Here is a 21,517-nt window from a genome sequence, read left to right on the forward strand (position 1 = left end):
CGAAAAGCTGGAATTAAAATTTAACTTTGCGGGCTCTTTTGGCTGCAAAGATTTTTACAATGTTCTCTAAAGATAGCTTTGAAGCTAACTTATGCTCTATTCATATGATTCAAAGGTTGGTGAATCGCTGTTGTCCTGTTAAGTTTCTCAGGTGATTTTTTTCTGATCTTTAGTTTGCTAAAACTCTTTCCCTTGGTTCAAAGTGAAAAATATTTGCCCAGTTTTGCGCCCTCCAATCCGGCACCCGGGGCAAAAGCCCTGTCTGCCTCCCATCTTGGTTACGTTCCTGGTTAATTATTACGAATACTGAGAAAAGATATCTCACTAAACTGATAAACCAAATAAGTATTTTGGCTGTCGTCAGAAAATAAAGTTTGGACGGGAGTTCATGAAGGAAGGACTCTTTCGGTTTGATTGATTGGAGGGGCTAATGACAAGCTTGATTAGGACGATATTATATTTAAAAATTTCTCTCTAGACCAAATTAGACATTTTTGTTCCTCTCTTGTATTGTCAAAAAGGGAGAGATTAGAATATTGCCTATTAGCTTAGACAGAATGAAGAATAGCTGACTTGGAAATCCTTCATATAGTTTTAAATTAGTTTATCTCTTTTCTCGGGGGGAAAAATTAGAAGGACATATTAGTGATCTTCACTTATCAACACTTGACATTTTGGAGTCAAAGTCGTTATTATCTCGCTCTAATTCGCAAAGATTATCTCATAAAGAACATTATTGGCTAATAACGTGAATAGTTTATCACAGCAATAGGGAAAATGTGATGAAATCAATGCTATAAAAAGTTTAAAAGAGTTTAAAAGATTAACAAGTGCAATAAACTAAAACATATTTCCTCGATTGCGAAATGTCTAATTCATATATTGTTGAATGGAAAGTTTTTTTATTATCCCTATTTCTGAGATTGTCTATTATGCTAAAGATGAAAACATTTTTTAAAAAATTATTAACCATTCAGTTTTCTAATGTTTGTACCTTCATTATAATTCTTTTTCCTGATACCACTTCTTAAGGCAGTACGTTTTAAAACCAAGAATAGACTCGTTTCCCTCACAACAATTTGTCTATCCCACTATTGCAGACGCATTTTTAATCACGCTCGATTCTAGCCATAGGAGCTAAATACACGGTTCTGATTGGTTGATGTTATCCGTTTCTCTCCACGTAGCATACGTTTAGCACAAAACAAACGCCAACTGTTGTCAGTCCTCGTCACCGAGCATGCTAGCGCACAGGGTAGTAATGAAAATCGCTTTTGGCGTGGGTTCAAGCCCAGTCCAAGAAAAGTTTTTTTTAAATTTTCAAAACTATAAAAATTAAATCATTAAAATACTCGTAAGATAAAAATAATACTTACTTGCCCTTGTACGTAATATATATACGGTAATGCATAAAAAACAGCAGAGCGAATGTCAGCGAGCGAAGGGGGTTAGAAGCCCCGCAGGGCTCGTTTTGTTCCACCTTGAGCCCCATGATAATACCACGTAGCATTACGTCACACACGGGTGGTGCAACTTCCATGTAAATATAACCTCACCCCTTGTGCTAGTTGGCTAGGATAGCGCGTGAAAAAAATGCATTGCAGATTCTTACTCTCAAACCTTTGTTTTTCCTTCACCTCTCAGACACTTATATTTCTTTTTCACAGTATTTTCTTCCCCAACCCACAATTATTTTTCTCATTCCGAAATACTACTTCTCAATAGGGTCAATACTCAGACAATTCTCTTTTCTTACTAACACATATAGTCATCTCTTCGCCGCACTGATTTTCTGACTTCATTCTTCCGCGTTGGGTTCGTGTGATTCAAATGTCCGATTAGCATGTGCCATTTTCAAACACTAAAAGCAAAATAAACAAAGAAGAAGATTACAAAATATCTGGTTATTCAAAATAGCTTCCGGCTGGAACCATACAGTTGCCATCGATAAAGATACTGGAGTCCATGACTAAGGAACTTGGGATGCGAAATCCTCAAATGGAATTTTGCACTGCTCGTCATCACGGAAGTTCTTCCCTATCAAGTGATCAAGATGCCAGGAGAAAACGGTAGTCAGTGAGAGACGACACAAGAATAGGTGGATGAGGTACAGTTTTATACTGCAATTCATAGAGAATCCAAAATTCACAAACCAACGGCATATGATGCATTCATTCCTCACTCCTGGCCCAAGTGCATTGGAGATGTTTATACGGCTATACCATGGCCGGTGAACGATGCTTTCTGACAGCTTTGGACAAGGCCACGACGAGCGAGCAGAAGACAGCAGGTCAACCAACCTTAGGCTCAGAACCATTCGCGTCTCTATGGTAACCACCGCACATTGCCAAACTTTCACTCACCCCTTCCCACCCTCAACGAGGAAGCAGACGAGTCTTCCCTTGCGCGAGGAGTACATGGCAACACCGCACTCCTCAGTGGTCCTCGCGAGCTGAACTGTCAGAAATCATCGTTTGCCGGCCAGGGTATAGATGTTCATAATGTACCAGTTTTAACTTGCAAAGACACAACTACTAATACTTCTGTGTTCACCATGATGCACTTTCACCCGACCCTTTACATCAACACATTGCTTCATGATTAACTGGGTACTCCAATCTGTTTTCTGAACATGTGTAGTTTGTAATATCGTAATGTGATCTTGACACTTTCATTGGTTGAGTCACAGAGGGTGATTTCCTATTAATCGTAAAACGGACATTTCATTCAAATCAGCCGAATATTAGAAATAATATTTTCATTCTTAGACATTAACGGTTCCCTCACATTCAGAAATTTGTTTCGCCAGAACTCTCAAATTTTGGCTTCACAATAAAACAAATAATAGAAAATAAAAGCATTGAAATAATATAAAAATACTACATACCCAATGGTTAGTACCAGGACCATCACATTCTACCAGCTTCTCACCCAAACCATTGTACAACACGATTTTGGAGTGAGTAGCGCCTCTGAAAAAGAATAAAACAAATTAATGCATTTTCTCTTTAATCAGTTCAATCAAATACACTAGACACAAAAGTGCAGGACTGACTATCATGATTGGGTTTTAATCTGGCATTGCAGCTGTTACCTGCAAGTGTAAGTTATGGAATCTTCATATCCCAAATGTCGATCTGGTTGCCTAATCACCTTATCAAGTTATTGGACGTTATACATGTTGATATGTGTGTATGTTTTACTGGTTGCCTAAATTAAATCTGGAAAGCTACAAAAAGTAGCATAATCGAACAAACAGATATAAAACCACTTTTGTTGGTATAAACTTTTGCTGACATCTATTTCCTGTTTGGGAAACATCTTTTCTTAATGTTTGCACTTAGAAAACCCACTGCACCCTGAGGGCACGGGGACTTAGTAATAGAGCGCTTACCTCTAGTGCGTGGGAACCTTGGTTCGATCTCCGGTCAAATGAATTTGTGGTGGACAAAATCGTATCTGTGTTTTTTTCGGGTACTCCTGTTTCCTCTCACATTCTCATTCCATCAATTCTTCCATCATCACTTGCTTACCTTAAGAGTCTTCATCCCGGCGAAATTAAAATACCGCTAATTTTACAGTATTTATGTGATATCTTCAAATAGACAAAAGATAATTGAAATGTGAAACAAGAGCGCCCTAGACAATATTATTTTGCGTGAGGTACCGTTATCACAAGTCACCTAGTGGCTTTCCGTTTTCAGCTGTTTAGAAACGCGAAAATAAATGCCGATTTTCAAAATGTCTCGAAAACGAAAGCAGATAAGTGAGTCGTGATAACGGTACCTCATGCAAAATAATATTGTCTAGGGCGCTCTTGTTCCACATTTCGATTATCTTTTATCTATATGAAGATATCACATACCGGTAATTACTGTAAAATTAGCGGTATTTTAATTTCGCCGGGATGAAGACTCTTAACCATCGTCTCCCTTAGCCTAGCGAGCATTTCGTGGGGCGTTAAACTGAAAGATTTCATTTCATTTTTCCCCCACTGCGTCCACCGATTCGCACTCTATCTATTATATCAAATGACCGATTTTTCTTTGATTATTTTTCAGGATTCAGAATTAACTTGATGAATCACCATAAATTTTGGCCAGGGAGTAGAAGATCAAAAATTAACCGAGTTCTTTGATAGATGTCACCCACCCATTTGATCCCGAGATACTAACAATCAAAAAACGGTTCTCTTCGCATTCTTATACGAATAATTATTAATACATTTTTGTTTGAGGGGGAGGGCCACGGTGGCTCAGTGGTAGAGCGCTTACCTCTGGTGGGTGGGGTCCCTGGTTCGATCTCCGTCCAAGTAAGTTTGTAGTGGACAACATTATGCCTGTGAGTTTTCTCGGGGTTCTCCCGTTTCCTCCCACTTTCCCATTCCACCAATCCTTCTATCATCATTCATTTGCCTTAATTATCCGCATCCCTTAGTCTAAAAGGGTATAATCGTGGGACGTTACACTCAAAGATTTGATTTATTTTTTATCCTTGTTTGATATACTACCCACAGTGCTATTGAGATTAGCGGGTTAGTACAGTGCTCAGGATGGAAAATATAATTTGTTCATGAAATACAACCTAAAATGAAACTATATAACTTTATACTCGACAAATCAAAAAACTTAAATATTTTGTACTTCCAAATATTTACAATTTTTGAGTGGGGAATGAAGCCTGAAGGGATAATCAAACATACAAACTTGAAGTGTCACGTTTACATTGTGACAAACCAAACTTTTCACGTGGTATTACACTGTGGGCAAGGGCGCTCATGTTGTGGTTTCCAAAGGGGGGGCGAGAAAAAGCGACATTTTAAGAATAGTTTCAAATTTTGCTGTAACTATTCTAAAAATTCTATTGGGTTTTCGATATTCCGAAGTACAATTCGCTTTAGGGGGGCGAGCGCCCCACCTTGCCTCCACCCCACGATGGGCGCCCTTGACTGTGGGACTTTTACTTGTTTAGAAAAAAATCAAATAAAGGACAAAAAAAAGATACAAAAATTTGCCATTCACAGCCTTCAAATCAGTGGCGAATCTAGAAAGTAAACAATGGGAGTGTCAACCAGAACCCAGACTATAATAGGCATGTCATGAGTTTACAGTTTTTCGTGGGCCCTGCAGAAAGTTCCAACTTAACTCTCTCCCGATGTATATTATGGCTAGGTTGGATGTTGATATTGTGGACCTCAAGTATTGTTTTTACACATTGCACAGGAAAAGTGCAACTAAAACTATATCTATTAAAAAATACACTAAAGAGTAAATGGCAACGTTCATTATAAACTTTCAAACATACGTAAATAATAGATTCAATTATTTTTCACTCAAAAAACTAGCGTGCCTAGCCCCCAGCCTGAGACTGGATCCGCCACTGCTTCAAAGTACCCTTAATTAATTTAAATTAAACAACGATGCATATACGTATGAGGGGACCTATATTTTAAAGAAGGATTGAAATTACTATAATGCATTTACTGCTCTCCAATCTGGAATCAAACCCAGGACCTAGCACATATTACAACAACAAGGAGGGCAATTAAAACTGAAGTAAAAAAATGTCGACAAGTGCCTTCCTTAATGAGAAAGCATTTTTTTCCTCGTCCTCTATTCGTGTAACGGAAACTGAAAACAAATTCCCCTATGTATATAACTACTAATACTACTAATACAGTATTCCTTGAAAGTCCACAAAGAGTAAATATAATGGCCTTCACTAACATACGTTTTAAGACTTTCACAAACTCCTCCACACCCATCCACAGCAGCCAATTGCATCGTTACAAGGAAGCACACCTTAATTTCCCACCAATAACCATCTTGTCTCATGAAATACCTCGCAACAAAACAATGACACGTTGATCCATATCGTTTTCATGCAATAAGCATTCGAGTTCAGAGTTGCCAACGGAGGCTAAATATTTTTTAACTAACTAAAGCCTATTTCCCTTCCCTATTACTTTGAAAAACAACTGATAAAAATACACTCAGGCGCCCACCCACAAATTTTTGTTGGATCCAAGTTTTGGACGGAGTGGGTCCAATACTATAAGCTACTATGTCTATGTAGTAATGAACGGGTGTTATTCTGCACCCGAAAAAATAAGTAGAGCAAACCACATTATGCTTTATTTTCTGTGTAATTTGCTTTATTTTTTCCAAATTATGCTTTATTATGCTTTATTGTTAATTTCAATCGTTGTTTTATATTAATCGTGAATAATGTAAAATATTTACTATACATTAAATATTCTAAATATCTTGATCTATTTATTAATATTTTATGCGACCAATTTCTTTCATATTTAGCGAACTTTCTACTTAATGCACTTGTAAAGAGAAGATATGTGCTTTACTCGAGTCAGTTTTTACTTCACTTTTGTGCGCCTTAGAGGTGCATATATACAGAAAGGGAAAGTAAAAGATATCACCAAAAAATACAGAAAGTGCTAAAGTACAAGCGGTACACTCGTACACATAACAATATAGTGTGAAGTTCTTGTGTACTATTCATCGTTGGCGGAAAGTTTTCTTCGTTTCTTTCTTTTTCTCCACATTAAAGGATTACACCGAGAAGTTTACAGAAATAAAAATTAGCTTTTCATTGTTGCATTGTTATGTTCTCAATGATTTTGCCTTGTAAATATTGGTTTTAAAAATTTTAATATAGTGTGTTAAACTTGCAGTTAAACAGAATTTTCCAAGAATTGTGCTATATATTTTAAATTATGCTTTATTTTCTAAAATTATGCTTTTAAAATTAGTTTCTTCTGGACTCTTAAATAACCACAACCTTGTTCAAGGTACCAACCGTATGTCTAAATTGCTATTATGCTTTTTATGCTTTTGGGTTGCTCTAATGATAAAAGTAATTGTAAAATACTTCCACCTATATTGTCACACACACACACACACACAAAAGACCTATAGTGCGTCCAGTAAGAGAACGTCTCTAACAGCTCGCAGTGACATTGCCAGTACTCGCGTGTCAAGATTTTTTCGGTGCAACTGTAGTGGCAATTTAGTTAATGGTATAAGACAAAGTGATCGTGGTTGGTAACACTGGTATCAAAGTAGAGGCTGCAATGTCCCACCGCATGTGGTAAGAAACGTCAGAGACCATCTCTTGTTGGCCGTGCTATAGATTGTCAAGAGTACAGGTGAAGTGTAAGATCAAATTTTCATCCTACTTCAATAATTTCTGTGTTAAACAAGTAGAGTTTATTTTATTGAGAATGTGAATAACAAATGTATGTTGAGTTAGAAAGTTTTGGGAGAGCCCGGACTCGGTGAAACCCTTGTGGGTGCAACCCTGGGTACACAGTTCTTGTGTAATTCATGTGGGTGCAGACGCGACACGTTTGACAGTTGCGAGCATTCTGTATAAGTGAACCTAGGTTCGAAACTTCAATCAATCAAGATTGAGTCAATGTGATTAGGATCGGAACTCAATGTTAAACTAAAAAAAAAAAAAAAAAAAAAAGCCTGTGACAAACATCTTGGCATTTCAGCTGAACAAATAAAACGCAAGCTCTGGCGCGACGTTGCCAAGTGGTAAAGGAAAGTGGCTATGGCTAAGCAGACAAACTACAGTGCGATCAGGTGGATGTGTACAAAATAAACGTGGCAATACCGCTGGCCTCTCATTTGCTAGCAGCATTTGGAGCGCCACCTTCAAATGCCAACCGCCGTTTAAATATCCACGTCATACAGCTACACTAGGGTGACCAAATCGTCAACTAGAAAAAACGGGACAACTTTTTTACTTTTGGATAGGTTGCTCCCCTAAATATATATTTTTGCCTCTCCATTCTCTATTTCTCTCTCTGTATCTCTCACAAGAAAAGGCCAAATTTACACTTTTTCGGTTTAAAACCTATTGAAATGGTTGTGGAATTAATTAAATAACAAGTAACTATCAGCAACTAACAAAAAAATGAAATTTTGAAAACATTACAAAAACTATATGAAACATTAATCAATATCTGTCAATCAACAAAATCTGTCACCGGCAGAATTCATAACAAACTACTCTGAGCATCGGTTTCAAACTCATTTTATTTGCTTTTTCTTACTTTTAAACATTATTTCACTTACAACTGCTTTTCTTTTTACTTTCACTTTTATAGTTTATTATTATTATTATTATTTTCGTTTCCATTTCGGAAATGACAGTATGTTACACAGGAGCGTCATTTCAGATTTTGCTTGGGGGGGCAAGACCCCTTGATATAAGTAAAATTTCGCGTTTTTCACTGATTTACTACTATTCTATTGATAAAATCTATATACATCTCCAACTCAGGGGGGGCAAATGCCCCTCCCTGCCCCCCCCCCCTAAATGACGCCCCTGATGTTACATCTTAGTCAAATCACGGAAACACTGTACTGTACTGATGACAGCGCCTCAGTCTTCCACCGCCCGAAACAGAGAGTCTAAAAAGCAGCTTGTTTTTCATAAGACTTTCAGCCTCTTGCACTGTCGCCTGCATAGTGGCAGTCTTGGAGGGAAAACAGTGTAACTCCCGCAACCAATATCGCAAACGTCGTAATGACGTTGCTCACTAATTACACATATTCGAATATAATCACATAGCTTAGAAAATAATAATATAAATTAGGAAATTTTAGATTAGAAATATTTTTTTGGATCCAATGTACGTAAACACGGGACATTTCGGCGTCCCGGGAAAATTTTTCGAGACACCGGGAATGGTAGTGAAAAAACGGGACAATCCCGTTTTTACGGGACGGTTGGTCACCCTAAGCTACACTGAAGATTAAACAAGATCAAACATGCTTTTTCTAATTGCTCTGATCGCATTCGGGAGGTTTAAGATATTCACTATTTCAGTTTCATCCCAAACTTCATGTTTACGGGGGGGGGGCACGGTGGCTCAATGGTAGAGCGCTTACCTCTGGTGCGTGGGGTCCCTCATTCGATCCCCGACCAAGTAAATTTGTGGTGGACACATCGTGTTCATGGATTTTTTAGGGTACTCTTATTTCCTTCCACTCTCTCATTCCACCAATTCTTCTATCATCATTCACTTGCCTTAATCATCGCCTGAAGTGAATAATCGTGGGACGTTAAACTCACAGATTTCATTTATTTTTTTTCCAAACTTCATTTCTAAAAAACAAAACAAAAAAACGGTATAATCAACATCTCTTAGTCCAGTAGCAGGGGGCCCTTGAGGAGAAACTCCATCGACAAACTTTTATCGTCAGAACATATTATCCCTTAGTTTTTACCTCTGGTGTGTGTGGTCCATGGTTCAATCCCCAGCCTAGTAAGTTTGTGGTAGACAACATCGTATTCGTGGGTTTTCTCTGGGTACACCCATTTCCTCCCACACTCTCGTTCCACCAATTCCTTCATAATCATTCATTTATCTTAACTATCGTCTCCCTTAGCCTAAAAGGCATAATCGTGGGCGTGGCACGTTAAACTGAAATATTTCATTTCCTTTTCATCCTTTAGCTTGGGTTTTAACGTTGATGGATAAAATTTTAATTTTTACCGATGAGACTTTTGTCAAAAGATGTCGTTCTCTTTAATATTTACATAATATTGCGATCTAATTAGTAAAGTAGACACGTTTGTCAGAAAAAAAATTCAATCCTCAGGAGGTTGAACAGTTAGCGATACAGCCTTTGATTCAGTAAGCATAGGTTCGATTTCCGGTACGAGTTTAATGTTCAGATTCCTCGTTAAGCTAAAGATCCTGATGGCGCCTGAAAAATGAAAAATTAAATCTTTGAGTTTTTCGTCCCACGGTTATGCCGGTAAGGCTAAAGGAGACGGTGATGATGAGTAATGAATAAAATGGTGCAATGAAGAAAGTGGGAGGAAACGGGAGAACCCCGAGGAAACCCACGCACTCGGTGTTTGTGCACCACAAAGTTCACTTGGCGGGGGCTGGGATCGAACCCGAAACCCCAAGCACCAGAGGTGAACGCTCTACCACTGAGCCACCGCGGCCCCTCCTGATGCGGCCCCCCTTAGTGCATTATTAGTACTAAGAAGATATACTAACCTCAAATGTTTAATCTGTACGCAGCGGGGGCAGAAACATGGATATTACGCGAAAGTGGCCATAAAAATGAAATGCTTTCGAAATGTGAGTATGGAGAAGAATCGAGAAAATTAACTAGATCGAAAGGAAATCTAACAAAGAAGTGCAATGAATAGTAGAACGAAAAGAACAATATCAAATGTGCTTTACAACTGTCTTGAAGGCGAAATAGGGTAGCGGGGAACGGCTAATAGTTGGAGGGTTAATCTCGCATGATGATCTGTGCACTTACTAACTGCACCGGGTTAAAACCTGGTCGTGCTTTAAAAGCCCACATGAATAGCAGGTCACGTCCTTCATAACCACAGTATTATATGAGGACGCCAAACTCAAAACTCAAAAATTGAAAAAAAAATAAATAAAAGTGATTGCAACATGGGCTGAGAAAGAATTAAATCCTGGGGACGTGATAGCTATGGCAGAAGGATACAGAGGGAAGTGTTACAAGGAATGGTTTTTACCTCAAGACGCAGAGATTTAACTGAAAATAGTATTACATGGAAGCTTTTCAGTTTTTGACTTCCCAAAGATGGTAAAAGATATCATCATGATTAATAAAGGGTTCTTTTCACTTACTAAACCATTATATTGCATATACTGTAATCAAAAATTACAAAACAACTTGAACCACCTTCAAAATTAGTAGATCCTGGTTCTTCAACGTTTATATCAAATGCAGTGTCCTTCGTGGATTACTTATCATTGCTAACGCACTTGACACTGAATATATGGTCAAGGTTTGTGAGGAACCACGAGAACAAAACTCGAGATAAAAGTTACGAAACACACACAAAAGATAGCATGGTCAATGAAATCAGGGTTTTAAACTGTGAATGAACAACATCGGTGCTCTGATCTCAATGAATTCAATTGATTTACTTGTATTTACGTCCTTCAAGAGAAGCGAGGTTATATAGGAAGAAATCGAGAGTCTAAAATGGAATCTGAACCATTGATGATCTCTAACTGGGAATCCATCCCAGGAACTTGTGCGCCAACGTTAGTCACTAGACCAGGAATGAAATCAACTTTGTTCGATCATAAGATGGTATCGTACAAGGATGTATGTAAGAAACGAAAGATGGAGCTAGATTTCTCCAAACAATTGTATACTATATCTCCTTATTATAGTTTTTGAGATATTTGGACGACTTTATTTTTTTCCCATTGATTTTCCATTGACATTAATGTTAATGTTTCGTTTTTTTTTTTGTTTTTTTTTTTTTGACTATGTTCCATCCATTTTACGACAATTTCTTTTTTGATAAAGTTATTCTCGGGCAATCAGCCAGGTGAAAACTGGTGGATAGGCCAACGTTTCGAGAGCTGTCATCGTTCTCATCATCAGGGCAATTATGTAGAGATCAGCGGATATAAGTAATATATACTCTGGACTGGCGAAAATGCTGGTTCCTGATTGGCTGTTTCAATCTGAAAACTGGAGCTGTGATTGGCTGGTTATGTTCCGTAGTCCGTGGTACAGATTGGCTGAGGGTTATCTGGATGTTTGAGTGTCGTTTTCTTTGCTGTGGTACTGATGACCGGGTTCCACAGGGGGCTGAGTTGAAATCCAGTGTCTCTATTAACGTTGTTCGGTTCATGAACTATGGCAAGAGATTCGGCTACTATCCTGGTCCAGTAATTGGTGCTCTTGGTAATGATGGATGTATCCTTAAATAAAACTTTATGGCCTTCTGTTAAACTGTGTTCAGCTAAACCTGATTTTTCTGGGTGGTAATTTCTTTTTTGAATGTAAAATCTACATAGTCTGTTCTATATTTAAGCTGAATTTCAACCATATCACTCTTTTGGTTTTTGTGATAAGTGGAAGATATGGGCGCCCGAAGGTGGGGGCAGGGTGGGGCCCGGGTCCCCCTCTGGCTTGAGAAAACAAAATTTTCTTAACACAAATAAAAGAGTACCAAACGTAACATAACAGCCAGGGAGGGCCCCCTCTCTAGAAAATTTTCTTCGGGCGCCCATGGTGGAAGAACCTTTGTTCGTCGGTTTTCCATTGCTGGGTTCCTACTGATCTGGAGAAATCTACTTCCCTGACTTCACTCTAACTTTCCCTGGCCTTTGTCAGGAAATTTCCTGACTTTCATGACATGTGTCGGATGACGATTACATATAAATAAGGAATAAATAACGGTGAATATTTATACATGAGAACATTTATTTTATAGAGACAAATAATAATCAATTGCTCATACGTACATGTTGGTTGCTGATAAAATTTAATTTTTTATCTAAGATTGTACACGTTAAGGAAGTTGAAAAGGGGTATTCATTTATTTTTCACCCAGGTTTGTTTGTAGCGGCTGTTTTGTATAGGCGCCTGAGCGTATTTTGAACTTCCGTTAAACGCTGTTGAGTTCAAACCAAAATCGTATGGAAGTGATGAAACGGACAACATTCTGTGTTCTGTGCACATTGAGAGGTACTTCGAAACGTCAAAAGAAAAAGCTCTGAACATTGAGGTTGGAAACCTAGAAATGTCCATTTTGGAATGTACATTTTGAAACAAAATAAATGAGACCCACCTTCAATGTTTTGTCTACATAGAGACTAGATAATAGACAACGTCCCAAACAAGTTTCAGATCTGGAAACCATATACTTGATTTTTTTGGAAATTTTTCAACATTGCGAATTTTCGATAATCGTGTATTTTCACCATCAAATATCTCAGGAAGGACAGAAGTGAAAAATCTCATGAACTTTGTAGCAAAAGTCAAAATAACACGAAAGTAATGTTTAATGGGTAAAGTATGCATAATTTATGAATCATATCTTGTACAAAAAGCGAAACGCCTCTGTTATTTCTTTTCTGCTTATAGCGCTACTGTTAAGATATCAGTGAGGTAAACAGTTCACTAATTTGTGTACAGAGTTCGGCACTGATACTGAAAGTACGACCTGTAAGAGTTATGAACTCTGTGGGTGTGAGTTTCCGGAGAACTTAGTGATTGGCACTCACACTTTGTCATTCGTAGATAGTTTAAAACAGGTTCTTGGGCCATGGGGATGGAAAAAGTGAATAAAAAAGATCGTTATTTTCCTGACTGATGTCTTTAATTCTCCCAATCCATCATTTCTCGTCGTAAATACAGGCTACGGTATCATTAAGTGCAAATGACATATGCTATGTTCTAGAAGTACTGAAGTACTGCAATCGGTAACTTCATCTGATTGTGAGTATTCCTAACATCTGATTTGTGTTTGCGTCAGAGATCTATGATATGATTTGGCATTGAATTCTTTCACAACTAGCAAATTTTGAAATTCTTGCTGTTTGACTGCACTTCTTCTGATGAAACATATATAAATTGTATGCCTGAAATATTATATCAACACAAAACCTGTACATCTGTTCAGCTGTTAAAATCGCGAATATCACATCAGTCCAATAACTTATAACTCAGAAACTACTCAAGTCTCAGTGATGCAATTTTGCTCACTTGTTACGGAACAAATATTGTCTATTTTGTGCAAATTTGAGATTTTTCACTTTTGTCCTTCCTGAGATATTTCATGGTGAAAATACACGATTTTCGAAAATTCGCAATGTTTAAAACTTTCAAAAAAAAAAAAAAAAAAATCAAGTATATGGTTATCAGATCTGAAACTTGTTTGGGACGTTGTCTATTATCTAGTCTCTATGTAGACAAAAATTGAAGGTGAGTCTTATTTATTTTGTTTCAAAATGTACATTCCAAAATGGCCATTTCTAGGTTTCCAACCTCAATGTTCAGAGTTTTTTTCTTACGACGTTTGAAATGCATCTCAATGTGTACAGAACACAGAATGTTGTCCATTCCATTAACTTCCATACGATTTTGGTTTGAACTCATTATCTTCAAAACCTAAAATGTTACAGCGTTTAACGAAATCCTCTGGAAAGTTCAAAATACGCTCAGGCGCCTATACAAAACGGCCGCTACATACAAACCTCGGCGGCTAAAACACAAATGAATACCCGTTTTCATCTCCCTGAATGTGGTACAAACTTAGGGAAAAAGGAATAAAAAATAAATAAATTTTGTCAGCAACCTTTGACCTGGAAATTGATCGATTTCATTTGAATTGCCCCACATTCCACTTACCACCCATAAAAATGTGATCAACGTTTCATACTGTGATCATTAATGGTTGGCTAAGCTAAAATTGGTGTACAATTAATGTTAGAAAAATTATATTTTATGAAATTTCGCTGACTTTCCCTGATTTCCATTCTTTTCCCCTGAGTTTCCCTGACTTGCACCATTTTCCCTGACTTTCCTTACCAGTAGGAACTCTGCATTGACACTAATGTTAACGTTTCGTGCTTTTTGAGTACGTTCCATCTATTTTAGGACAATTTGCTTTTAGATCTATCTCTTCTTCATTTGAGCTGAATTTCATCCATTTCTCCCAAAGTCTGTTTATATCATTGCAACTGGATGGGCCCTTTGTTGCTATGTGTCTAGAAAGAAAGTTTAACTGTACATAATACAGTAATTCTTCTGTACAGTCTTCCCTTTGCAGCGATGATATTTAAATTTTCACCGATCTGACTGCCATTGGTCCAGATATTTCTCTTCGTATCGCACTATTCAAAGAAAGCAGCACAAACATTTTTTTACTGTTTTCATAATGTTTGTGTGAATTTACTGAAAATGAAAGAAACTATAAAACCAATCGAAGTTCTAACAGAAACATTTCTAAGAACAAGATGGCAGTGCTGCTCAAGGGCGTTCTTCTTGATTTACGTTTACGGTTTACGAAAGAATTCAGCTGACGTCAGTCTAAACAAAACAAAACAAAACGATACTTTTTCTTTATCAATTATATGTATTGTTTTGCGCAATGATTATTTTTTTAATCACTGGAATGCAGTTTCATGGAAAGGAAAAATGAAAAACTTAAAAAATATACTAAATGACAAAAAAAAAAAAAAAAAAAAAAACGGTTTCCCCTTCGTCCGGATGAGAGATAACAAAGTTGTGTGCGCAGTAGAAGAGAATGGGGATTGTAAATGTAAACTGTCAGAATACACGTGTAATTCTGATGCAATATTTACATGCAGAGACAGTCACGATTCTTCGATGGTTTGCTTGGCATTTAGCATAATCCTTTCTTCAGCTGTGGAATTTCGCACTCAGAGGTTTCCTCCTTCGCACTTATGATGATTGCATAGCTATATAATAATAATAATAATAAAATGTCGTTTTATTGCAGCGGCACAGGATATCAAAAACTTTTATTGAAAGTAATTTATTTGAGTTTACATACGACTAATATCACACATTTTATTTTACAAATATAAAAATACATAATAACACCAATAAAATAATTTCATATAATTGGTTCAACTGTAAATTTTATGGCAATTATTAATTATAGTATATCTAATATAAGACTTTAAAAAGAGCTCCAATAAGTTCTACTCCGCGAGGCGGCATCCATTCCTACGTTTTGTTCTACGATAATTTTTCGATTATTTAATTTGAATTTGCTATGTAATTTTTCAAAAAGCTTTTAAATAGACATGATAATAACATTTTACACGATAACTTTCGTAAAAAAAAAAAAAAAAAAAATGGACTTGATTCTATATAACGTAGGTTTCCTAATCCCTATTAATTAAGGGGACCTTACACCTTTTACCACTGGTTTCTCAGTTTGAATAAGAGAACATGTAAATTTTATTTCATGAATATCTAACGAAGTACTCAACAACTTAAAATTTTCCATATGAATACAGAAAAGCAATAGAAATTGGATGATTGTTGCAATTTCATGCTTAATGATGTATCAAGAGTAATGTACTTTTTTGATACCATTGTAATTGACTATATGTTACATAGTGGTTGAAGGTGTCTGCTCCAATTTGGTCCTCGTGAACAGCTGTTCTGCTGACAGGCAGAGATTCCCCCCCCCCTCAAGCACTTTCCCAATGGGTGTGGTAGAACGTCGCGGGTACTACCCGTATTCCATTTGTTTCCTTCGTTTATGCAGCCCGGGTAGACGATTTTGTGTAAACGCCACAAAGGAAGAACACGACAATTTGAACTATTTGGTTCTTGCGATTTCCTACTGTATGATGTATAATACGAAAGCAAAGATCAGATAGACAGCGTCAACTTGTTCATTAATAATAACTTTAGTCAGAAAATTATTGCTAACCACTAATTTCATATTAGAAAGTTCCAACTCTGTGTAATTACTGGTAGGCACAAAAAACGGTTTTTCGGTTTTCGGTTTTAGAAAAACCGAAACTGGTTTATGAAAATTTTCAAAAAACCGGTTTCAGTTTTCTCCAAAAACCGGTTCGGTGTTCTTCAAAACTGGTTCCGTTTTTTTCTCAAATTAGTTCTATTTCTGACAAGATTAGTGTTTCGTTGTTCTCCGGAAACCGATTCCGTTTCCAGAAAAATAGTTTTATTTGTTTTCCAAAAGTTTTCACCGGAACCAGTTTCGGTGAAAACCGAACCGGTTTTGAAGAAAACTGAAACCGATTTCGGAGAAAAACGAACCGTTTTTTGGAGAAAACCGAACCGTTTTTTGGAGAAAAACCGAATTTGTTTTTGGAGAGAACCGAAATGTCGGTTTTTCGGATTTCGGTTTTTTTAGAAACCGGTTTCCAGTTTTATAAAAACCGGTTTTGCCCATTCCTAGTAATAACACTGCTAAACGGTTAAAAAAATGTACTTTGGAGAACAGGATCAACAGTTCGATATAAATCACGGCTAAAATAGTGTTCCCTTGCAGCATCAAGTTTGTATGAGATGTTTACATGGATATACTGTAAACTACATAATTAATTCTTCCATAATTACTACATAGTTGGGATTTGAAATTCGTAATGGGTAGTTACTTCTACTTCCATCACTTAAACATTACAATTAATCCAAGTCTTCGGTGTAAAATTGAGGCAATAATTTGAATTATATTGTTCTTTGGCATTCGTGTATGAAATTGCAATTTCCTAAGTGCAGTATTTTGTAAAATATTTATGAATTACATTTACATGTTATCATATGGAGATTCTGAAGCCTCTGATGATGAGTAGACATTACTTTAATACTGAATTTCCGAATATAAATCTTATTCGTTTTGAGTCAGCAATTTCTCAATTGATTTGACAGAGCTTTTGGTTCTTTCCTCTTCTCAGCCGAACTTTTCACTTCTTTGTATTTTTAACCAACATCTTGTATTGTTTAATGTGTACAGAATGGCCCAAAAGTAGGTATACAGTCCCGTACTGATTAGCTCACTGTATTCTTCTTGTTATCAAACAAGTAGACCTAGTTTGTTTATTATTTGCTCTTAACGTCTTTTTACTTGTAACTTAAGCCCGGAGCAATCGAATCAAATAAATCCATAAACTAGAATGTTATACTTGATCAATGCAGGGTGTATATCTACTTTTGGGTCACCCTGTATTTTAATCGTAGATTTCTTTTGGGTATTTTCGCTTTTGCCACTCTTCCATAGCTAATAGAGTCATAATGTATTCGATCATTCTATCTCTCTTTTTTTACAACCCTCTCTCCTCTTACCATTTTCATAACTCTTGTTTATCGATACCTCAACATCTAATTTCCTTACCTACCCATCTATTTCCAACATTTTTGTAGATAAATAAAAAAAAATGTGATGAGTTCATCCTTCTCCCTCCCAAGTAGTCTTGATTAAATTTGTTCCACGATACATTTCATATAAATTACGAGATTTCTATGCAGGGGCGTCATTTAGAGGGGCAGGAGAGGACAATTGCCCCCCTCCCCCAAGAGTTTGAAAAATACATACATTTAATCGATTGTCTACTAATATCCTAGTACAAAACGTGAAAGCCTTATGTCGGTGGTGCTCTTGCCCTCCTCAAGCGAAGTCTGAAATGACGACCCTGTTTCTCTGAAACATCCCGGTTGTTTCTTCGAGGCTTAACAACTTTTCCTATTCCTATCAGGCCCCTAAAAGGCATTATTAGTTAAGGGCTTAGTAATAATAACTTATTTTTAAAAATATTAGCTTCTGGGGGGAAGGGTAGAATTCCCAGTTTAGCCTATTGCTTGGGGTTAAGTCAGACAGGATCCAACACTAATGATCATCTTTGCTGCAATATCCTTCATCGTCATACGCCTGTTTAACTCTTCAGTTGACATAAATCTAATGACACTCTACTACTCTACGTTGGTGCAAACCTGCGACGACCCGCTCGGGAGAGTAATACTCCCGGAAGTGTTTTTTCGCACGCTACTCTAGCCAGCTGTTTTACGCGCTATCCTAGTCGGTTGTTTTAAGTTGGTCACAAAATCTATATCATTTAGTACAAGGGGAACAAAACGAGCCTTATATCATGAAGTACAAGGGCAACAAAACGAGCCCTGCGGAGATTCTAGCCCGTTCCTACTACTACTACTACTTATCTGCACAAAAGTAAGTAAATCACATTTTTGAGTATTATTTTCATATTATTTTAATTTAAAGTGTTATAGAAATGTAAAAAAAAAATGTTAAAAAAGCTTTCCTCGAGCCGGGTTTGAACTCATCCCAAAAGAGATTTTCGCTACTAACACATAGCGCTAGCCCTCTCGGCCACGAGGACCGACAACAACAGTCGTCTGAATTCTGCTATTTGAATGCAACGTGGCAAGACATAGATAACGCCAACCAATCAGAAGTGTGTTTTCTGTTCCTACTTCCGGGAGCATTACTCTCCTGAGCTAGTCCTAACCTGTGTGGGTGCCGCCATCTTGTTTCACTCATTTCTAGCATCATGTTCGCAAGACAGGCGTACCAGGTCCATCAGGTAATAATTCTAGAACTACCGAAAAATAACAAAGCACAAAATTTGTCGAAATTTTGTATTTTTAATACAACTTTTCCGGTTATTTATTGAATGGACCTTGTATTATTGAGGATTTGAAACGTGTGAACGAGAAATAAAAACAAGGATAAGAATAGCGAAAAAACTTGAGGGAGAAGAAAAATATTGTAATATTAGTAAAGATCAGAAACGTGAACGGAAAATAAAAGCAAGGTACGAAAGAACCATTTAGGAACAACAATAGTACTAATATGAATTATGAGACTAGAAAGTAATTCCGAAGTCCTGGAACTATAAATCTTGAACTCCTGAACGATATCTAATATTCGGGATTCGGAATGAACTGTGATATTCTTTGTACATGTACTGGAGCGCGTTTCTCCGAGAGAGAGAGAGAGAGAGAGAGAGAAACGAATGTGAGAAAGTGACGAAGCTTACCGCATACTTTTTATTACCGTGTCCTTTTGTATACATGCTTGAACGATCCATGACCTGCATGTTGTGATTTCTTCACCAAGAACAAGTGTCAGTGGTTTTCTAATAGGATTCGTATAACGCCTATCTAAACGTACAAAGTAGGAATTTCGCCACTTTTATCAGGCAGAAAATATCAAATTATGAATATACCAAAAGTAAGGAGAAAAGTTTAACCTATAAAAATAGCCACTGATATAATGTACACAAATAGATAAAAAAATATATATATCTTTCCCCATATGATACGCTCACTATGGGCAATTATTATGGCGAGTTGGTGGTATTAGTCGTGACGTAGTTAAGTATGTAGTATTGCGGAAGCCAACAAATGTCACGATGTGCGCTTAATAACATGATAATCACCCACTTTCACAAGCTTTTCCAGTGGCGCAATAATAATAAAGTAGTGGTTGACGTACTTCTACACAGCAGAGGACTTGCCGCCGCTGTGTATATTTTATTACGTGTCTCTGTGATCTTTTGCGCTGGCGCCATTACTGTCTGGCCGTAGTGCGAGTTTCCTTTATATTTTTACCGCCTGCTATATATATATATTATTACGTATGTGTGATTTTTGCTGTAGCCATTATTGTTGGAATTAATTGCGACCTCCTTTTATACTTTTACAGTTTGTTTTGTATAGCTTATTACGTATGTGTGATTTTTCCGCTGGCGCCATTACTGTCTGACCGTAGTGCGAGTTCCCTTTATACTTTTACCGCGTGCTTTGTATATTTTATTACGTATGTGTGATTTTTCCGCTGGCGCCCTTACTGTTTGGTTATGCTTCGACTTTCTTTTATACTTTTACCGCTTGCTTTTTATATTTTATTACGTATGTGTAACCTTTGCGCTGGCGCCATTACTGTTGCGAGTTTTGCACACCCGATTTGTATATTTGCTGCTTGGTAGCCGTGGATGCTAATGGTATTTTCCGGCACGCTTTGTATATTTATTTAATATTGTGACCTAAGTAAGAAGAGAAAGTTTACTTACCTTTGATGACACGGCCGCTATTTTGCTGGCTATTTTTTGGTTGTTTGTTGTTGCAGTTGTATATAATTTATGTACATATTCTAGTGTTATTTGTAACGAGAATAATTACACTGATTTTTCCATAAATAGGTAAATTTTCCTTTTAGGGATGTTTTGTAGTGTTGCAGCGAAAACTAATTAGATTGTTGTTGACTTTAGTTTAGCGTTCCTTTTAGCAGCAAGGCTATATGAGACGTGGACATACTGATTAACGTAGAATTTGAAACACATGAGCTTCCGCCGGGAATAGAACCTGGGTTGACCACGCAAAAGTCGTGTGCGCTAACCGATTAACCACGGAGGAACTTTACAGTGATTAGACTACGTATAGTTACCTATAATATAATTTTCCACGTAATGAGACCAAACCTAATTATGAATTATACGTTTACTTTTTATTAGATTAATTATGAATATACCTTGAACATTTTTTTATTTATATAATTGGAAATGATCAATATTAATTAACCTATAATACTTACCATATGTATATACTTACGTATGAAGAATCGAGCTTTGCCACTTGTGGTTTATGATGGACGGATTCGTTTTTCCAATATGGCGGCGTTGCGTGATTGCTGAACAGAGGTTCCTCCATAGTAGGACTTTGAAATACGAATACGCGCATTTTGCTTGCATTGTTTTTTTTTTTTTTTTTTTTTTTTTTTTTGCTAGCCGAGGCTAGCACCCGCCCAAAGGGTTACGCCCTTTATTCGGGAAGAGGGAGTAAAGGAAGTTGGGGATGTTACAGAACATAGAGTTGGTTAATAGAGGGTTGTATTTATTTGTTTATCTTTATTTCAATAAATCCAAACAATGGTCATTATGGCCTTTTGGCCATAATCATTAGGAGTGGAAAGTGAGACAGGATTGGAGTACAACTATTACAATACACAGATATACAATACAAATTAATATATACAATACAAAGTAACAGCGATATTATAAAAAATGACGATCATGTGATGAGATGAGAGTGAGGTGCTATTGACGACACAACACGTGGGAAAGGTTAGTCTGACGAATGCAGGTTATCTTCTTATCCAGGGGCTGCTCTGGATATAATGGAGACATGGGGAGCCCTGTTAGTACGGAAGGATTACTGTG

The 21,517-nt window shown here is 37.0% G+C and overlaps 1 protein-coding gene across 1 annotated transcript in view; it reads right to left on the bottom strand.

Annotated features, from left to right (window-relative positions):
- The window catches only part of Nagk (N-acetylglucosamine kinase), a 188,410-nt gene that overhangs the window by 69,641 nt on the left and 97,252 nt on the right, over positions 1-21,517 (bottom strand). The window contains exon 2 of the mRNA XM_081734751.1: positions 2,888-2,972. Within this exon, the coding sequence (XP_081590877.1) occupies positions 2,888-2,972 (85 nt within the window). The remainder of the gene's footprint in view (positions 1-2,887; positions 2,973-21,517) is intronic.

Source organism: Thermobia domestica, chromosome 12 (genome assembly GCF_964235325.1).
Source record: "Thermobia domestica chromosome 12, izTheDome1.hap1.1, whole genome shotgun sequence".
Lineage (NCBI taxonomy): Eukaryota > Metazoa > Arthropoda > Insecta > Zygentoma > Lepismatidae > Thermobia > Thermobia domestica.